The following is a 14,721-nucleotide window of genomic DNA, read 5'->3' on the forward strand; positions in this document are numbered from 1 at the left end:
GCATTGAAGCCTCACACATATATCACATTATCCACATATAAGCATTAAATCTCCTAGAGACTTAACGGATAAAAGGTGTTGACTTAGCGATTCAAGTCAACCGTTAGATAAAAGTTCGGGATGTTACAATTATTATTGAAGTCTTCTATGTAACTACTTCATCAACCACCTGCTCAGCATGCTTCGATTTTCTTATAACATAAATACATCGGTTTGTATCCCAACTATATATTGATTTGTCTTTTTACTAATTCTCTATTTTTTAAAATATTTAATTTAATTTAATAAATGGCCGACCTTATTATTAATTAAAAACTTTTTTTATCCTTTAAATTCTCCCAAAAATTATTTATCAATATATACGACCTAGAAAAAACCCTCACATATTCTCAAACAAAAAAAAACCCTCACATATTCCAAACCCAAAAACAAACCTATGGCCAAAAAAACTTACGATTGACGACCAAAATGGTTTTTTTATTTATATAGTTTGTTCTTATTTAATCATTATTATTATTATTTAACATTTAGTTTTTATGTTATTGTTATTATTATCTCTTTTAAGTTAGTTTGTTTTCCATTATACTTTCGTTATGGCTTCTTCTTGAAAAACAAAAAATAAGACCACATTAGTTCATCTTGAAGATCTTAAGCCAACACATGTTATACATGATCTACGACTCCGTGTTGTGCATGTATGAACTGTTTCAAAGTGGAACAACCCGAAGAAAATTAAAACGTTCGAGATGGTCTTTGTTAATGAATTGATATGTATTTATTAAATTATATACTTTGTTGCAAATTTTCTATTTATCTAAATTTTTTAAAAAAAGGTAAACTGGAATCAATATTTATATGAAGTTAATTTTCATATGTTTCTTCTTTAGCTTTCGTATTGATTAAGTTGTGATATTAGTCATAGTGATAGTTGCTCAAATCATTTTAACTTTGACATATTTTGATTAATATATTTTGATATAAGTATAAAAAGTAAATAAAGCAAAACTTTAGTGCGAAAAATAAAAGAAACGAAAGCGATGCGGCAAAAAGTAAAAGGGCGAAAACTTTAGTAAACTTATGTGATAAAAAGTAAAGAGAATGAAATTTTCGTGACAAAAGTTAAAAAGATAAAAGTTTGAAAAATAAATAAGACAAAACTGTCGTGCCAAAAATAAAAAAAATTAAAGTTATGTGACCAAAAATAAAAAGACAAATTAAAAATAAAAAAAACAAGCAGGCTGCTATGCAGCTACATGCCAGCTAAGTTCACTGTTTATAAGCACGGCCAATGTAATAGTAAATAGATTTAGCATAACCGGCATACATTGCAGATGCCTATTTACTTTCTCAATCTAGCAAATTCGATATTATTTTCTTGGTTTAATTGGTTTTTTAATTGGAAATAACTTACATGTTCTTAAAAAAACATGCTTTTACCAAATTTCTTTATAAAATTATTTCATTATTTTACTTTAAAGTTCATTAAATATACATATTATATCTCTTATTTAAAATTAATATTAATATTATACGTTTTTAGATACAAATAAGTTATCTCTTTATAATTCGGGTGCCAATGGAAATTCTTTTTGGTCAATTATATTGATTACATAAAAGTATATTTTCCGGACAATGAAGAGGTAATGCCGCTGAGTCCAATCACCACTGCTGTTTAAAAAAAATTGTATATTTGTTAAAAAGACAGTCAAAGTCAATCAGTCAAAGTCAGACAGTCAAAGTCAATCAGTCAACTAATCAGTCAAAGTCAAACAGTCAAAGGTATTCAAAGCTATCCATATTTATCTTACAAATTGATGTATAAATACCATCTTAAATGTAATGGAAAATCATAACAAAATTTATATTCATCTTTTCTATCTCCTTAATCTCTCTAATAGTTAACAATAATATTTATATATTTATCTGGAACAAATTAATTTTGTTATTTATATAATGGGTTTGATCATTAAATCACCAACATATTTTTTTCCATACATGATTGCACGATAAAAATTTGTATTGATATATGTTTCCTACAAAACTTTTTAAATTTAAATTTATACATGGTTGATTTTTGGGCATTCTATAGCCACCACTATTGAGTTAAGTGAGGTATATTCATGCATTTTAAAAAAGGTAAATGGGTTGGAACTTTTGCGTCCTTTTTGTATTCAAAGCGTATATTGTATAGAACTCATGTCTGATAAGTTTTCATCCCCATACATAAGATCACAAAAAATAGTTTTTTCATTTGTTTTTGACAAATTTTAAATAAACAATCGATTATAGATGGGTTTTGATTTTCAATTATCAACTTCTGTCAGTTCTATGCCATCAAGGTTGACATACCAAGATAATCTTAGAAAGCACGCCACCTAATGACCTAAAAAGTTAATGATATTAACTCATAATTAAATCTAAAGTACATACTAAGAGGAAATAAATAGACTAGAGAGAAGAAGATGGGATTATATATATATATATATATATATATATATGTTTGAATGGGGACTAATTAGAGTAATGAAACTACGAGAGGGGCCAGAGTAGGGTTAATAAAAATTTAAGACAAGTTTTCAAGTCAATGTGAAATTGTTGTACATATGTGATGATGATTGATGAAATGGATGCATACCAAAAACTTGATTCTCTTGGGCAACGACAATTTTGTGAAATTTCTATTGCAAGGAACTAATTTTTTTGAATCTATCATATTAGCTAGTGAGGATCGAACTCAAAACTTTAAGTAAATCAAAACTTTAAATAAATTAAAAGTGTCTATCACCAGTTGAACTGAGCTACCTTCATTGTCAAATTAATATCATTTAAATAATTGAAATATTTAAGATTATACTTAATTATGAAGTAATGTGAATCTTGTAATTAACGAAAATTTTAATGTTAGGGGGGTTATATTTAAATCAACAAACGGCAATAAAATATTAATGGAACAATGGTTGATTAATTTATTAAGATTTTAAAATAATGTTTGTTGACTTATCATCTTTTGTATTATGGTTAATTGATTGTTTGATTGTAAAGGATGATTGTATTTTATTTAGAATTTCATCCCTATGATTGTTGAAGGAGCTCTATGATTGTTTGATCAAGTTTATTTCCATTTGTCATTTCATTACAGCACAGCGCAAAATGATTTCTATGATACAAATACACGAAGTAAGACTAACAACAACGATATCAATCCCGACAAAAACAAAATTTGACGGAGGTGCAACGTACATAGTCTTACCCCTATGTCCTACCAAAGTAGAAAGACCGCATTCAGAAGAACCCCCGGCCTATATATGGCTTTATCCTTGAAAAAGTTCTCGACAACCAAAGCCGAAGAGAAAACTGATGAAATTTCAGATCTAGAGAGATTTCTCTTTCAAGACTCTAGAGAGAGAAACTGAAACGGTCGATATCTTATTTTTGGAAAGTACGTACTATTCGCAGTATAAACTACTCCGCAATTACAGAGTAGTCAAATTAAGATTACAAAGAGAGGGATTAGATTACATTAAATCTATCATATCCAATCCTCCCAGCTAATAGTTTCTTTTTTCAATCTATCTTTAGACCACAAGAAGCCTATAGCTTTTACATCAAGAAAAACTTTATCGCAACAAATCCTTGACTGGTGAAAAACCTTGTCGTTTCTAGCCTTCCAAAGACACCAACACGTTACGAAAAGAATGCCTTTAGAAACTTGACTTTCCTTCTTGCCCAAGCCCAATTTATCGTAGCACTCGATCAATAAGCTCCTGGATAGAAGAAAACATGAGATTTCCAACTTTACATCATGCATCTATATATGACTCCAAACTGCCGCCGAGAACGGACAGTAGCAAACGGTTGATTAGTTGTTAAATGTTAAAAAGTAATGAGACTAATGAACTCTAAAATAATAATTGTTACTACTTCATCATATAAATCAAACTTTCGTTATGGGCGAGATATTAGAGCTTGAATTATTAAGCGATAATATTTGACTCCACTACATGTGATACGTCCATTAGGTAAGTATGTAACTGATTTGTATTAAACTAATATCAAAAATCACTTTAGAAAATTGAGCGTCACGAAATATTTGAATGAGACATAATGTCCTCCTCACTAAATGTTACTAATGAAACAACAAACAAAATGGATGGAGTTGATTTTCTTTTGTTGATTTTTTTGTTAGATATGATCAACCTAATGTTTGGCCATAAATACAGATGGATGTATCTTATCTCTATATATATTACCTACTAGTGCTTCATGATCTCTTGCTTTCAATATTTGAACACATCTCTGTTTATATATATATACAAAGTCCAAAAGGAGATCAAGCAATAGTTCAACAAATGATGAATAAACGAACCGAGGTAGCAATTATCGCAACCCCCACAATTGGCAACCTTGTGCCAGCCGTGGAGTTCGCCACACACTTGATCAACCATCATTCGAATCGTATATCCGTCACAATACTCGACATCTCCATGCCTCAATGGCCACTAGTCCACGACTACATCCAATCGCACACTTCAACCCAACACATCCGGTTCATCAAACTTAGCCCACCTAACTCTGATCAACCCATAGACCGACACAAATCGGTCATCGAGTTCATTTCACTTCATATCAAAAATCATAAACATATAATTAAGGAAACACTTAAAAACATTCCACTTGTAGGATTATTCATTGATATGTTTTGTACTTCCATGATTGATGTTGCCAATGAACTTAACATTCCATGTTACATGTTTTTTCAATCTCCTGCGGCTTATCTTAGCTTTGTACTTCACCTCACAGCTCTGGTCGCAAAACCAGGTTCTGTGACCGAGTTAAAAGTACCAGGTTTTACTAACCTGGTACCACCAAATGCTTTTCCATCTTATTGTATAGATAAAGATGAACTTGGTTACTCATGTTTTATACATCACACACTTAGGTACAAAGAGACCAAGGGTATTGTCGTAAATACGTTCCAAGAGCTCGAACCCTATGTACTTGAATCTTTGTCTTCTAGTTATAATATACCACCGGTTTACCCGGTTGGGCCGATTATTGATCATGCAGGACCGGCTAAGTGGCATGGAAACCGGTCCGCTCATGAAAAGATCATTCAATGGCTAGATCAACAACCCGAGTCATCGGTTGTTTTTTTGTGTTTTGGTAGCATGGGGAGCTTGAACCGGGTTCAAGTGAGAGAAATAGCAACCGGTTTAGAGAAATCTGGATACCGGTTTTTGTGGACTATACGTGAACCGCCAAAAGGAAAGCTAGCGCTTCCAAACGATTATCATGATTTTGATGATGATCTGTTTCCAAATGGGTTCATTGATCGGACGGTTGGTAGAGGTTTGGTGTGCGGGTGGGTCTCACAAGTAAGTGTGTTGGCCCACAACGCGATTGGTGGGTTCGTGTCACATTGTGGTTGGAACTCGATACTGGAGAGTATATGGTACGGTGTGCCAATTGCCACATGGCCTTTGTATGCTGAACAACATTTGAACGCATTTGAAATGGTCAAAGAGCTTGGATTGAGTATGGAGATAAAAAGATTGGATGATAAAAAGAGCGATTTAGTGTTGGCCCATGATGTGGAGAAAGGTGTGAGGGAGTTGATGGATGGTGAGTTAAGGAAAAAAGTGAAAGAGATGAGTGAAAAGTGTAAGAAGACTCTGGTGAAAAATGGGACTTCTTATCAAGCTTTAGATGACTTGGTAAATGGTATTTTACCTCATGTTTAAAAACCTGATTTTTGGTTTGCCTTTTTTGTGTTTTTATTCTATCAACTTGAGAAGTGAATTTAAATGATACTTATTATTTTTCATTTTAACTCAAATCAAAGATTAAGAATTAAACTTGATATTCTAATTTTTACTTACACAACCAAATAAGTCATTTACCCATATTGTCATCTTTCAAGTCAAGTAAGACATGTTAATAAACCAAAAGACCTTTGCATAACATAATGGGTATGTTTGGCAAAAGTAGTTGTAGCTTTTAGTTCGAGTTGTAAGTTGTAGCTTTTTAGTTATAGCTGTAAGCTGTAGCTTTTATTTTCTAAAAGTGTTTGGTATGATAGTTATAACTGCAACTTCAAGAGGTATTTGTGTAGTTTTAAAAATTAAAAGCTTCTTCGAAAAGCCAAAGCTCCTGAAACGCTATTTCAAGCAGCGTTTCATTTTGGAGCTTTTTCTTTCAAATAAAAGCTAAAGCTAGTTGCATCCAAACAAAGCTTTTGATATTTTAGGAGCTTTTAGTTTGAAATAAAAAGCTAAAGCTCCTGAAAAGCTCTCGAAAAGCTTGTGCCAAACATAGCCAATGTTGTAGAAACGTATTAAACCAAACTTATTAAATGAGCCATAGATGAGAATGAGATTACTAAGTATCTATACAAAACTCCATTCTTCTACAATGGACAATACCTTCAAGGCTTTTAGTTCAACTTTTCTTCTAACAACTTCAATCCACAAGATCTTAGTTCTTTTTTCCGGAACCACCTATAAAATGGGTAAACATCTAAAATATAAGTACTATCATCATATATACGAATGTGGGCCAATGTACATAGGACTATCACATGTAACCTATGACACCGTCGTACCATACTTACATGCCCACCTTTGTACTTAACACGTTACATGAATCCATATAAGCTAATGATTACAATCTCAATCAAATATAAACAATAACAATTCCCCACATGGGTTATGGCCACGACTTAGGCCTGTAATCAAATAGAGTCCTTACTTAGGCTTAACGCCAAATCGATTACCACACACAGAATCCACCATTATTTGGTAATCGACCCGACATACATACAAAGATATGCAAGAACACTCACTTCCTTTGCGACACAAATAATCAAATCAAGATAACCGCAAATTCAATAAAAACAAGCTTTCAACCTATTCAAAACAACACAATTCACATATAAGGCCACATTCATACTCTTGGCTAGCTCAACCTAGCCATACTTACAATTCACTAACATTCCTAACCCAAAATCATTTTACTTTGTCATTGAGTTGCTTTCTATTCAAAAACTTCACTTGGTGAGTTCAAATCATCAACACAATCACCATTTTATTCAACTGGTAAATTTCACCACTCTTTCATAATTAAAGTTTCATTGCCAACATACAAATTCTTAATTAAATTAATCATGAAACTCACTAACAAACTAGGATATTCAAGAATTTGGGGAAAAAAATCATACAAAACTCAATTCTAACAAAAACCCCTAATTTGAGTATTTCAAGAACGCTAATTTCTCAAAAATAACCAAAACTAGGTTGGGAGTATCATTACCTTCAAAGAACTAATTCAAGTCTTAAAATCACAAACTCTGCTCTTCATTTTTTTCTCTTTGAATTTTTGACCATACCACCCACACACTCTTAATTTCTCGAAATTCAATTTTCACTAGAATATAGTTTATCATTATCTCATTTAATTGGATTTTGATTGAGAGAAAAAGTGAAACTAATTAGAATGAAGTGAAAGAAGATTGAAGAAGAGAATAAAAGAAATAAGCGGAAATGTGATTCACAAATTTGGAGGATGGCTGACATTATCCCTCCCTTGATGCCACGCCTCTTTTAATTTTTCATCGTTATATTACTCGTTATCCGCTAAACTTTCAACTAAGTTAATCTCATGTCCAAAAATAAAATACTAGCAAATTAATTTAATGTTAAAACTACAAAAAAAGGTTAATTTATTTACCTTAAAAATTTTAGAGTGTTACAACATCACTAAAATATTATATAGCACCTAATTTTAATTTTTATTATAGATATATACTATTATATAAAACTTATAGTCCCATGTTGAAAATTAAGAAAAATGGGACACGCGAATTTACCAAACTACCTTTAATAGTTTAATGATAAATCACCACGAACCTTTAATATTAAATTACATCATCAGTCTCTTATATTATAAAATACATTTACTACACCTTTTAAATAAAACACTTTTACATCAGTTAACTATACCATTTGACGCGACCACCGCAATTATCATCCGTTGTCGTCATCACACATCCGTATCACACGGGTACCATGCTAGTTATATATTATTTTTCTTAATTTAGAGTAAATTGCAATTTTGGACCTTCAAGTTGGTAAGGATTTGTAGTTATTGCCCTTAAGTTCAAAAATTACAATTATTGTCATAAAATGGGTCAATTTTTTCAATTTTTACTCCGCAATCAAACGCCGTCCATTTTCATGGCAGTTAAACACCCCCCTGTAACACCCCGACTAGGGCGGAAACACGAGATGCCACAGAACGACATGATATAAATTAAAGATTTAAACATAAAACATCAACATTAAGTTCCAAATGCCAAAAATGTTCAAAAGATTACATAGTTAAGGTTGACGTTTGAAATTCATTACATAACCCAAATCCATAATCAAAAGACAATTGTTTGTATTACAAATCGTCGAGCAAATAGTCATCAAACATCCAAAAGAGAGGTCAAGCTACAACCTTATTGCTCTAAACCTGGAAAGCATGAAGAAAAGTGTCAACTACGAGAGTTGAGTGAGTAGATTTATACTAACAATACATTCAAATTTCATCAAAAACATTTTTATAACAAGCCATAAAGTTTCCAAGAATATCATCATAAAATCCATACCCAAACTGCATGTTCAAACAATATCAAACTATCAACAATATCAATATCATTTGGCCAATGTATAATTCGATGAGTTGTTCTTGAGCTACTACTAAGACCGCTCTACCGTCCGAAATAATCATCAAAGTGTGTCAATAGCAAAAATGCTAAGCGCATGCTGTCATTCATGTGCAATTAATAATAAGTGGGTCGTGCCATGGAGACGACCGCATAATATAAAGTAGATTAAAGCACTCCTAGGCCGGCCGGCGACGAGGGCGGCCATTCATCCCGCCGCCATATTAGTGAGTGAGGGGGACGTAAATCCTAATTGCGCAACCCTCTAACTACAGGCCCCCCCCTTTCGGAATTAATAGTAGTGTGACCGGGGACCAAAGTTGACAGAACTCAAGCTCATCATATTTCATATAACACATTGAACATGCAATAACATTCCCATATAATCATCATTCGATCAATATAGCATTTTCATAATAGAAAGCAATTTTTATTTATCATGATTTTCACCCCGAAAGTATAACATATAAAAGAGTTTGAAAGGGGGCTATGACTCACTTGTTTTGAGTGTGATAAGAGTTGATCAAATATGATTCCTTCGTCTAGATTTGTTGCTCCTCGAACAAGCCTAAAACATAATATATATATATATATATATGCACGACGTTAGTGCGTGTGACATGAACTAGTAAGCTAGATCATGAGATGTATACTAGTAGACTTGTAATGTGCGTTTTTATTATTGATTCTAGCTTTTAATTTATGAAGTTGTACAAGTAAATTATCCTAAAACTAACACACTTACCAGCAGAGAACCCGGTCTTGTGTAGTATAGTCTAGTGGTAAATTACAGGATCGTTCGCAGGGACGCTTGCACTACCTAATCTAATAATATGTGTAATTCTAGTTTGTTTTGGGGGTTTGTCACTAACTCCTAATAAACTATTACCTAACAGTAACTATCCGGTATTACCGGGGCAAACTGCGTTAGAAGACACAACGTAAAATATTGAAAAGCAAATAACAGTAATTAAATTAAAATACTTGTTTGGCATCTCCGATCTCATGGTACGACCAAATACTATTTTATTTGTTTGTTAGACTGTTGGAAACTTAATCACGGCTCAGATTCTCGTTAGATTCACTTTGCCTAATTACTAGTGCTATCGCTAGACTCACACTACCTTATAAACAAATTCTCACTAGATTCATTGTTTAAGCATTAATGACCTAAAGTTTGTGTTACTAGTTCATCTTTTAGTTACCCGGCTCTTAAGCCATGACTAGATAATAATTCTCTCCGGTGACCACAGTGCTCGGTTACAAGTCACTGGATCACGTCTGACATTGTTAAGCTTCATGTTCAGTTCATCCTAGTTACTATGGTTCTGGATCCCTCGGTTACAAGTGAATCACCTTTTACATCTAGTTATAGACCGACTAGTGTTTTCCATCTTAGCATATTAGTTCTAGTGTATGATCATAGACAACCATCAGAATTAAACTAATATATTCAGATATAGAACCTATAATATCATGAATTTCTAATAAACATGGATCTACGATAAATAGTAAAACACACTCCAACAGAATCTAAACAAAAAAAGTAAAACAATAAACGTCTACATGATCACATCGATCCAAACAAGTATTCAGCCTACTAGCCTAGCATTATTAAAGGAATACCAAAAAAGATGAAAGACATTGTTTGGTAAAGTAAAGTAAATAAAAGATAAAAGATCTAGACCAAGGATGAAGATCGGAAGGTGTTAGAAGCTCCAAAACCTTCTGGGGAATCTGCAAATCGATCTAGGGTTGTTGCTGGGCGGCTAGGGCTACTGGATCGGCTCTTTCTTAGGGTTTTGAGGGTTAGTTCGGCTTAAATAGTGATTTAAGTCGGTTGCTGATGAGGGCCAACCAGCGGCGCTGGTGGGCTCACCAGCGGCACTGGCTGTGGGCTTTTTTAGGCCAGCGGCGCTGGTCAGTGGCTAGCGGCACTGTTTGCTGTTGTTTGTACCTGTACTTCTTCGTTCGGCGCCCGAATCATTTCCTTGTGTCTTGTAACTTCATAGGCTTCCTTCTTGAGTTACTTGATGTCATTTACCCTCTCTCACATCTTTCGTGAACCTGCATAAACATACGATTTCATTAAGTATCAATAGTTCCGGAATATTAACTCATTTAAGCATTGAAATGAAGCCTTTCGATAGGGGTTTTTATCACAAAATGGACGCTCATCAACTTGCCCAGCTTTGGTTGTTATTAGATTATGGAATTTTGAGTGCATTATATTGCTCACTTTACTTGGTTGAAAGATATTTGGTGGAGAAGATCATTTTCTCATTATACGTATTTACACGATTGTTGGAATTTCGGTAACTTGGCTTTGATTGTCATGGTTTCTATTATATGCTTTGCTTACTCATAATATTTGACATTAATAATCTTATAATATTTATATTCATGTATATTTTCTTATTTATAATCATTCATTTAATTTAGTAATATTTAATTATTTATTTAATCTTTTTTATCGATTTATTAATTAAATAATTCCTTAAAGATACTTTTAAATGTCATATTTGTCTTTATAAAATAGGAATAATTATAATTGAGTTATATTCTGACTTTTAAGCTTTTTAACTTATATTATGGTGATTTATATATTTATTTATATAATTTTTCCATTAACTTAGCAATAATGATTAATTAGTGATTTTTACTTAATTATTTACCTTTAAATTATGTAACACTTGATCTTTGGCTTTCAATTATTTTGCCCCAGTAGGTTTTTGTTATTTTCACCATTGGTTATGAAGATTTAACCAAATTCATGATTTACATAATTTATTTATTTATTCATATATCTTTTAATTGCCATTTAAATTCAATAAATCATGGAAATGCTTAAAAATCACCACACAAGCTTATGAACAAAAATCCCAGGCCTTTTAGGCAACTTTTATCAAGATAAATTCATATCAATTCAACCTCTCTTGTGTCTTGCTTATTTTGAGGACTTTAAGCTTGAAAATCGTTTACGAAATAGTGATTTTAGCTTCATTTTTTAAGCAATTCGAGTACTTCCAAATGGATTTTTATCCTTGTTTCATTATTTCCAGAAAAGTTCATCATATTTTGATTTTCCAAGTCGTGATAGTGGTGGTGGTGTGATATGTACATTTTAAAGCTTTCGGTTAGTGATTATTTGACCCAAAAATGTGAGTTTTGAGCTTGCTATTGCCATGAGTGATATCGCCTAATTCATACATATTTATTCTATGCGATATCATTTGTTTTATGTCTTGATTATGTTTAGTTTATGAACTTTTGATGCTTAACATGTGAATTATTTGAATTGTAGGTTCATATGGTGTCATCTAATAAAAGATACTAAAAGGACTTGTTTTAAAGATGTACCAGGAAAGAAGCCATATTTTATGAAGTAGTCTACATAAATTATTATGTTGTCATGACTGACTTCTAATAATATTGGTGTGGAGAATTTGTGCTCTACTTTCCAAACGAGATAAGAAGCCCAAATTAAATATCAAGATGTCAAGATGCTAGAATTTTTGACGGTGGGCTTAAACTAATAAAGTCTCAAGAGCTTTGCAATGGAAATGATCCATAATAAATGTGGCAGCCCACTTTGTTTCACGTGGGCAGCAAATCATCAAAACGAAAAGTATATATAATCTATATATATTGATGACAATTGAGAGGTGTGCTGGAGGGTGTGCCTTGGTTCTTCGAGCAGCAACAAATGGTTACTTCGAGAATTCTTTTCATCTATTGTTTTTATTAGTACAGTTATGTGCTAATAATTTAATCATCTACTAATATGAAATGATACGATAAATAATAATGGTTGCACTATTTTATAATTCAAGTCGATTTAATTTAACGTTGTGTCGCAATCTTAATATATTTGATTCTTGATATTTATTATTGAATTGTTGGTTATGTACGCATACTTTTAATGGTATTATTTGTATGTCTACATGATTTTGATTGTCTGAGGTTTAGATAGTTGGCTTTATGTCATGGACTGGTAAAGAATAATTCAATAGTAATAGGATTAAACGTGTTAACGGATTGGTAATTCGGTAGACATAATTGTTATCTAAATAACCAAAACAAATAATTGATTAGGAAAGCTATGAAAGGCGTCACGGGGTACCGGTCTTAGTAACGGAACTAGTTAATTATGGTGATTGGATAAAGTAACGAACTTGACGGGTACGGGGTGAGTCTTTGTTTAGTTCTCAGTTATAAGTCAACATATTTGAATTGGTTCTTTAATTAAGTGCAACCTGAATTTGTAGTGTAATGGATTCGAGGTAGATGACCTTTTAATATTCTTGTTTATAACAAACTCTCTTTCAGATTAATTCTTCTGAATTACTAACTTTCTCAATTTACTAACTGTTTTCAAAACCCCTCCATTTTTTAGAATTACATTAAACTCACATTTTTCTTGAATAAAGAGTCCATGTGTTCGATCCTGACTTACCATTTTTCTATACTATACACGAACGGGTCCACTGCCCGAGAGTGTGCTTTAGTTGATTAATTGGTATATCTTTTTTATAAATTTAAGACTCGATTTTGCACATCAATGAGTCATATGACTTGAGTTTTATACTTATGAAACCACTTATTTATAGTAACTTTGAGACCTTTTCATGGTCATTTGATCATGGTGCAAGTGTGTGCTCAATATGGGTTTCTTTCATGTTTTTGGTTTGTGATTTCTAGCTTATTTTAATATGTTTTGTTCCAAGCCTTATATCATTGATATCTCATCAATTTTTCCAGAATATTAATGTCAATTTTTAACCTATTTTTAACTTAGAACAAGCCTAACTTCATCTCATAATCTAACAAAAATCCAATCTTCTTAAATCTAACATGCATACACACATCTCATCATTTTAACAACAAATCTTTATCAATATATCATTCAACAATACAAAAACTTCCTTTTCATGAAAATTTCCAGAAATATGATCATCAAGATTTACAAAAATATATTCATGTTTCAAAGATAAAGCCATTTTGCAAACTATTTAATAGATTATAACATTTTTGGGTCTCAAACTAGTTGAATCCTTGGATTTTCTTCTAGATCTCGACATGTATGAGCATGGGAAGAAAGATCCTATCAACTTTGCCCTCATCAAGTGTATATTATAAAGAAAAACAAGAAGAAAGTATAAACTTTTGATAAAACTTTTGAATATAAACATAAATAAGGTAAATCTAGTAAAAAGGATGAAGATTTATACTCTCTTGGATTCGGTTTTGATGATGAAAATGGGCAGATTTTCATGACCCTTTTTGGCTCTAAATAACCCTTAATCTTTGCTTGTAATAACCCTTAAGCTAACCTTATATTAACCTTTGAATAATCTATCTTAAACCCTTATTACTATTACTAGTTTAGTTTGATTTTTTTTTTTGTTTGCCTTATTCTTGTTTTTCTTGGCCGAAGTTTTTAGAGAAAAAGGAAGAGAGAAAAAAGTTTTGGGTGAGAGAAAATGTATGTGTGTTTGTATTTTGGAGAGTGTAAGAGTCATGTTTGAGTGTTATGTGAGGTTAAGTCTTGGGAGTGTAAGAGTTCATTTGCTAGTTAAAATTTAATTGGTGGAAAGGTATGGAGAAAGGGTTGGGGCCTGTTTCGGTGAGGGAAAAGGAAGGGGTTTTTGGGTTTTAAATTTTGTATTTTAAGTGTATGTGTGTATGTACATGTTGTATGCAAAGGTACATGTTTGCTACATTTAGTCTTTCATGGTACAATTGTTTCCCATTCATATTTATATACACGAGCATAATATCCGAACGTTGCGACGAAATTTTGTTTTAGGAGTGACAATTTGTTATTAGGGTAGATACTGTAATTAAATGTGTAGTGTACGGATGACCATTTTGAGAATCATATATATAGTGAAAGGGGTTTTTTGAAAAAAAAAAGTATGTTTAATTTTTTAAGACATACCATAAATAAAACTTCAAAATGCTTTATAAGGGAGTATAGATAGATATGGCCGTAAGTTTTGGTCTAGAATTGAAAG

General features: G+C 32.1%; 1 protein-coding gene across 1 annotated transcript; it reads left to right on the forward strand.

The window, feature by feature from the left end:
* Positions 1-4,264: 4,264 nt before the first annotated feature.
* Positions 4,265-5,836, forward strand: LOC122605687 (UDP-glycosyltransferase 43-like). Its single transcript, XM_043778641.1, has one exon. It carries the CDS (start codon positions 4,350-4,352, stop codon positions 5,739-5,741), a length of 1,392 nt encoding a protein of 463 aa, XP_043634576.1. The 5' UTR covers positions 4,265-4,349; the 3' UTR covers positions 5,742-5,836.
* Positions 5,837-14,721: the final 8,885 nt, after the last annotated feature.

Source organism: Erigeron canadensis, chromosome 6, assembly GCF_010389155.1.
Source record: "Erigeron canadensis isolate Cc75 chromosome 6, C_canadensis_v1, whole genome shotgun sequence".
Lineage (NCBI taxonomy): Eukaryota > Viridiplantae > Streptophyta > Magnoliopsida > Asterales > Asteraceae > Erigeron > Erigeron canadensis.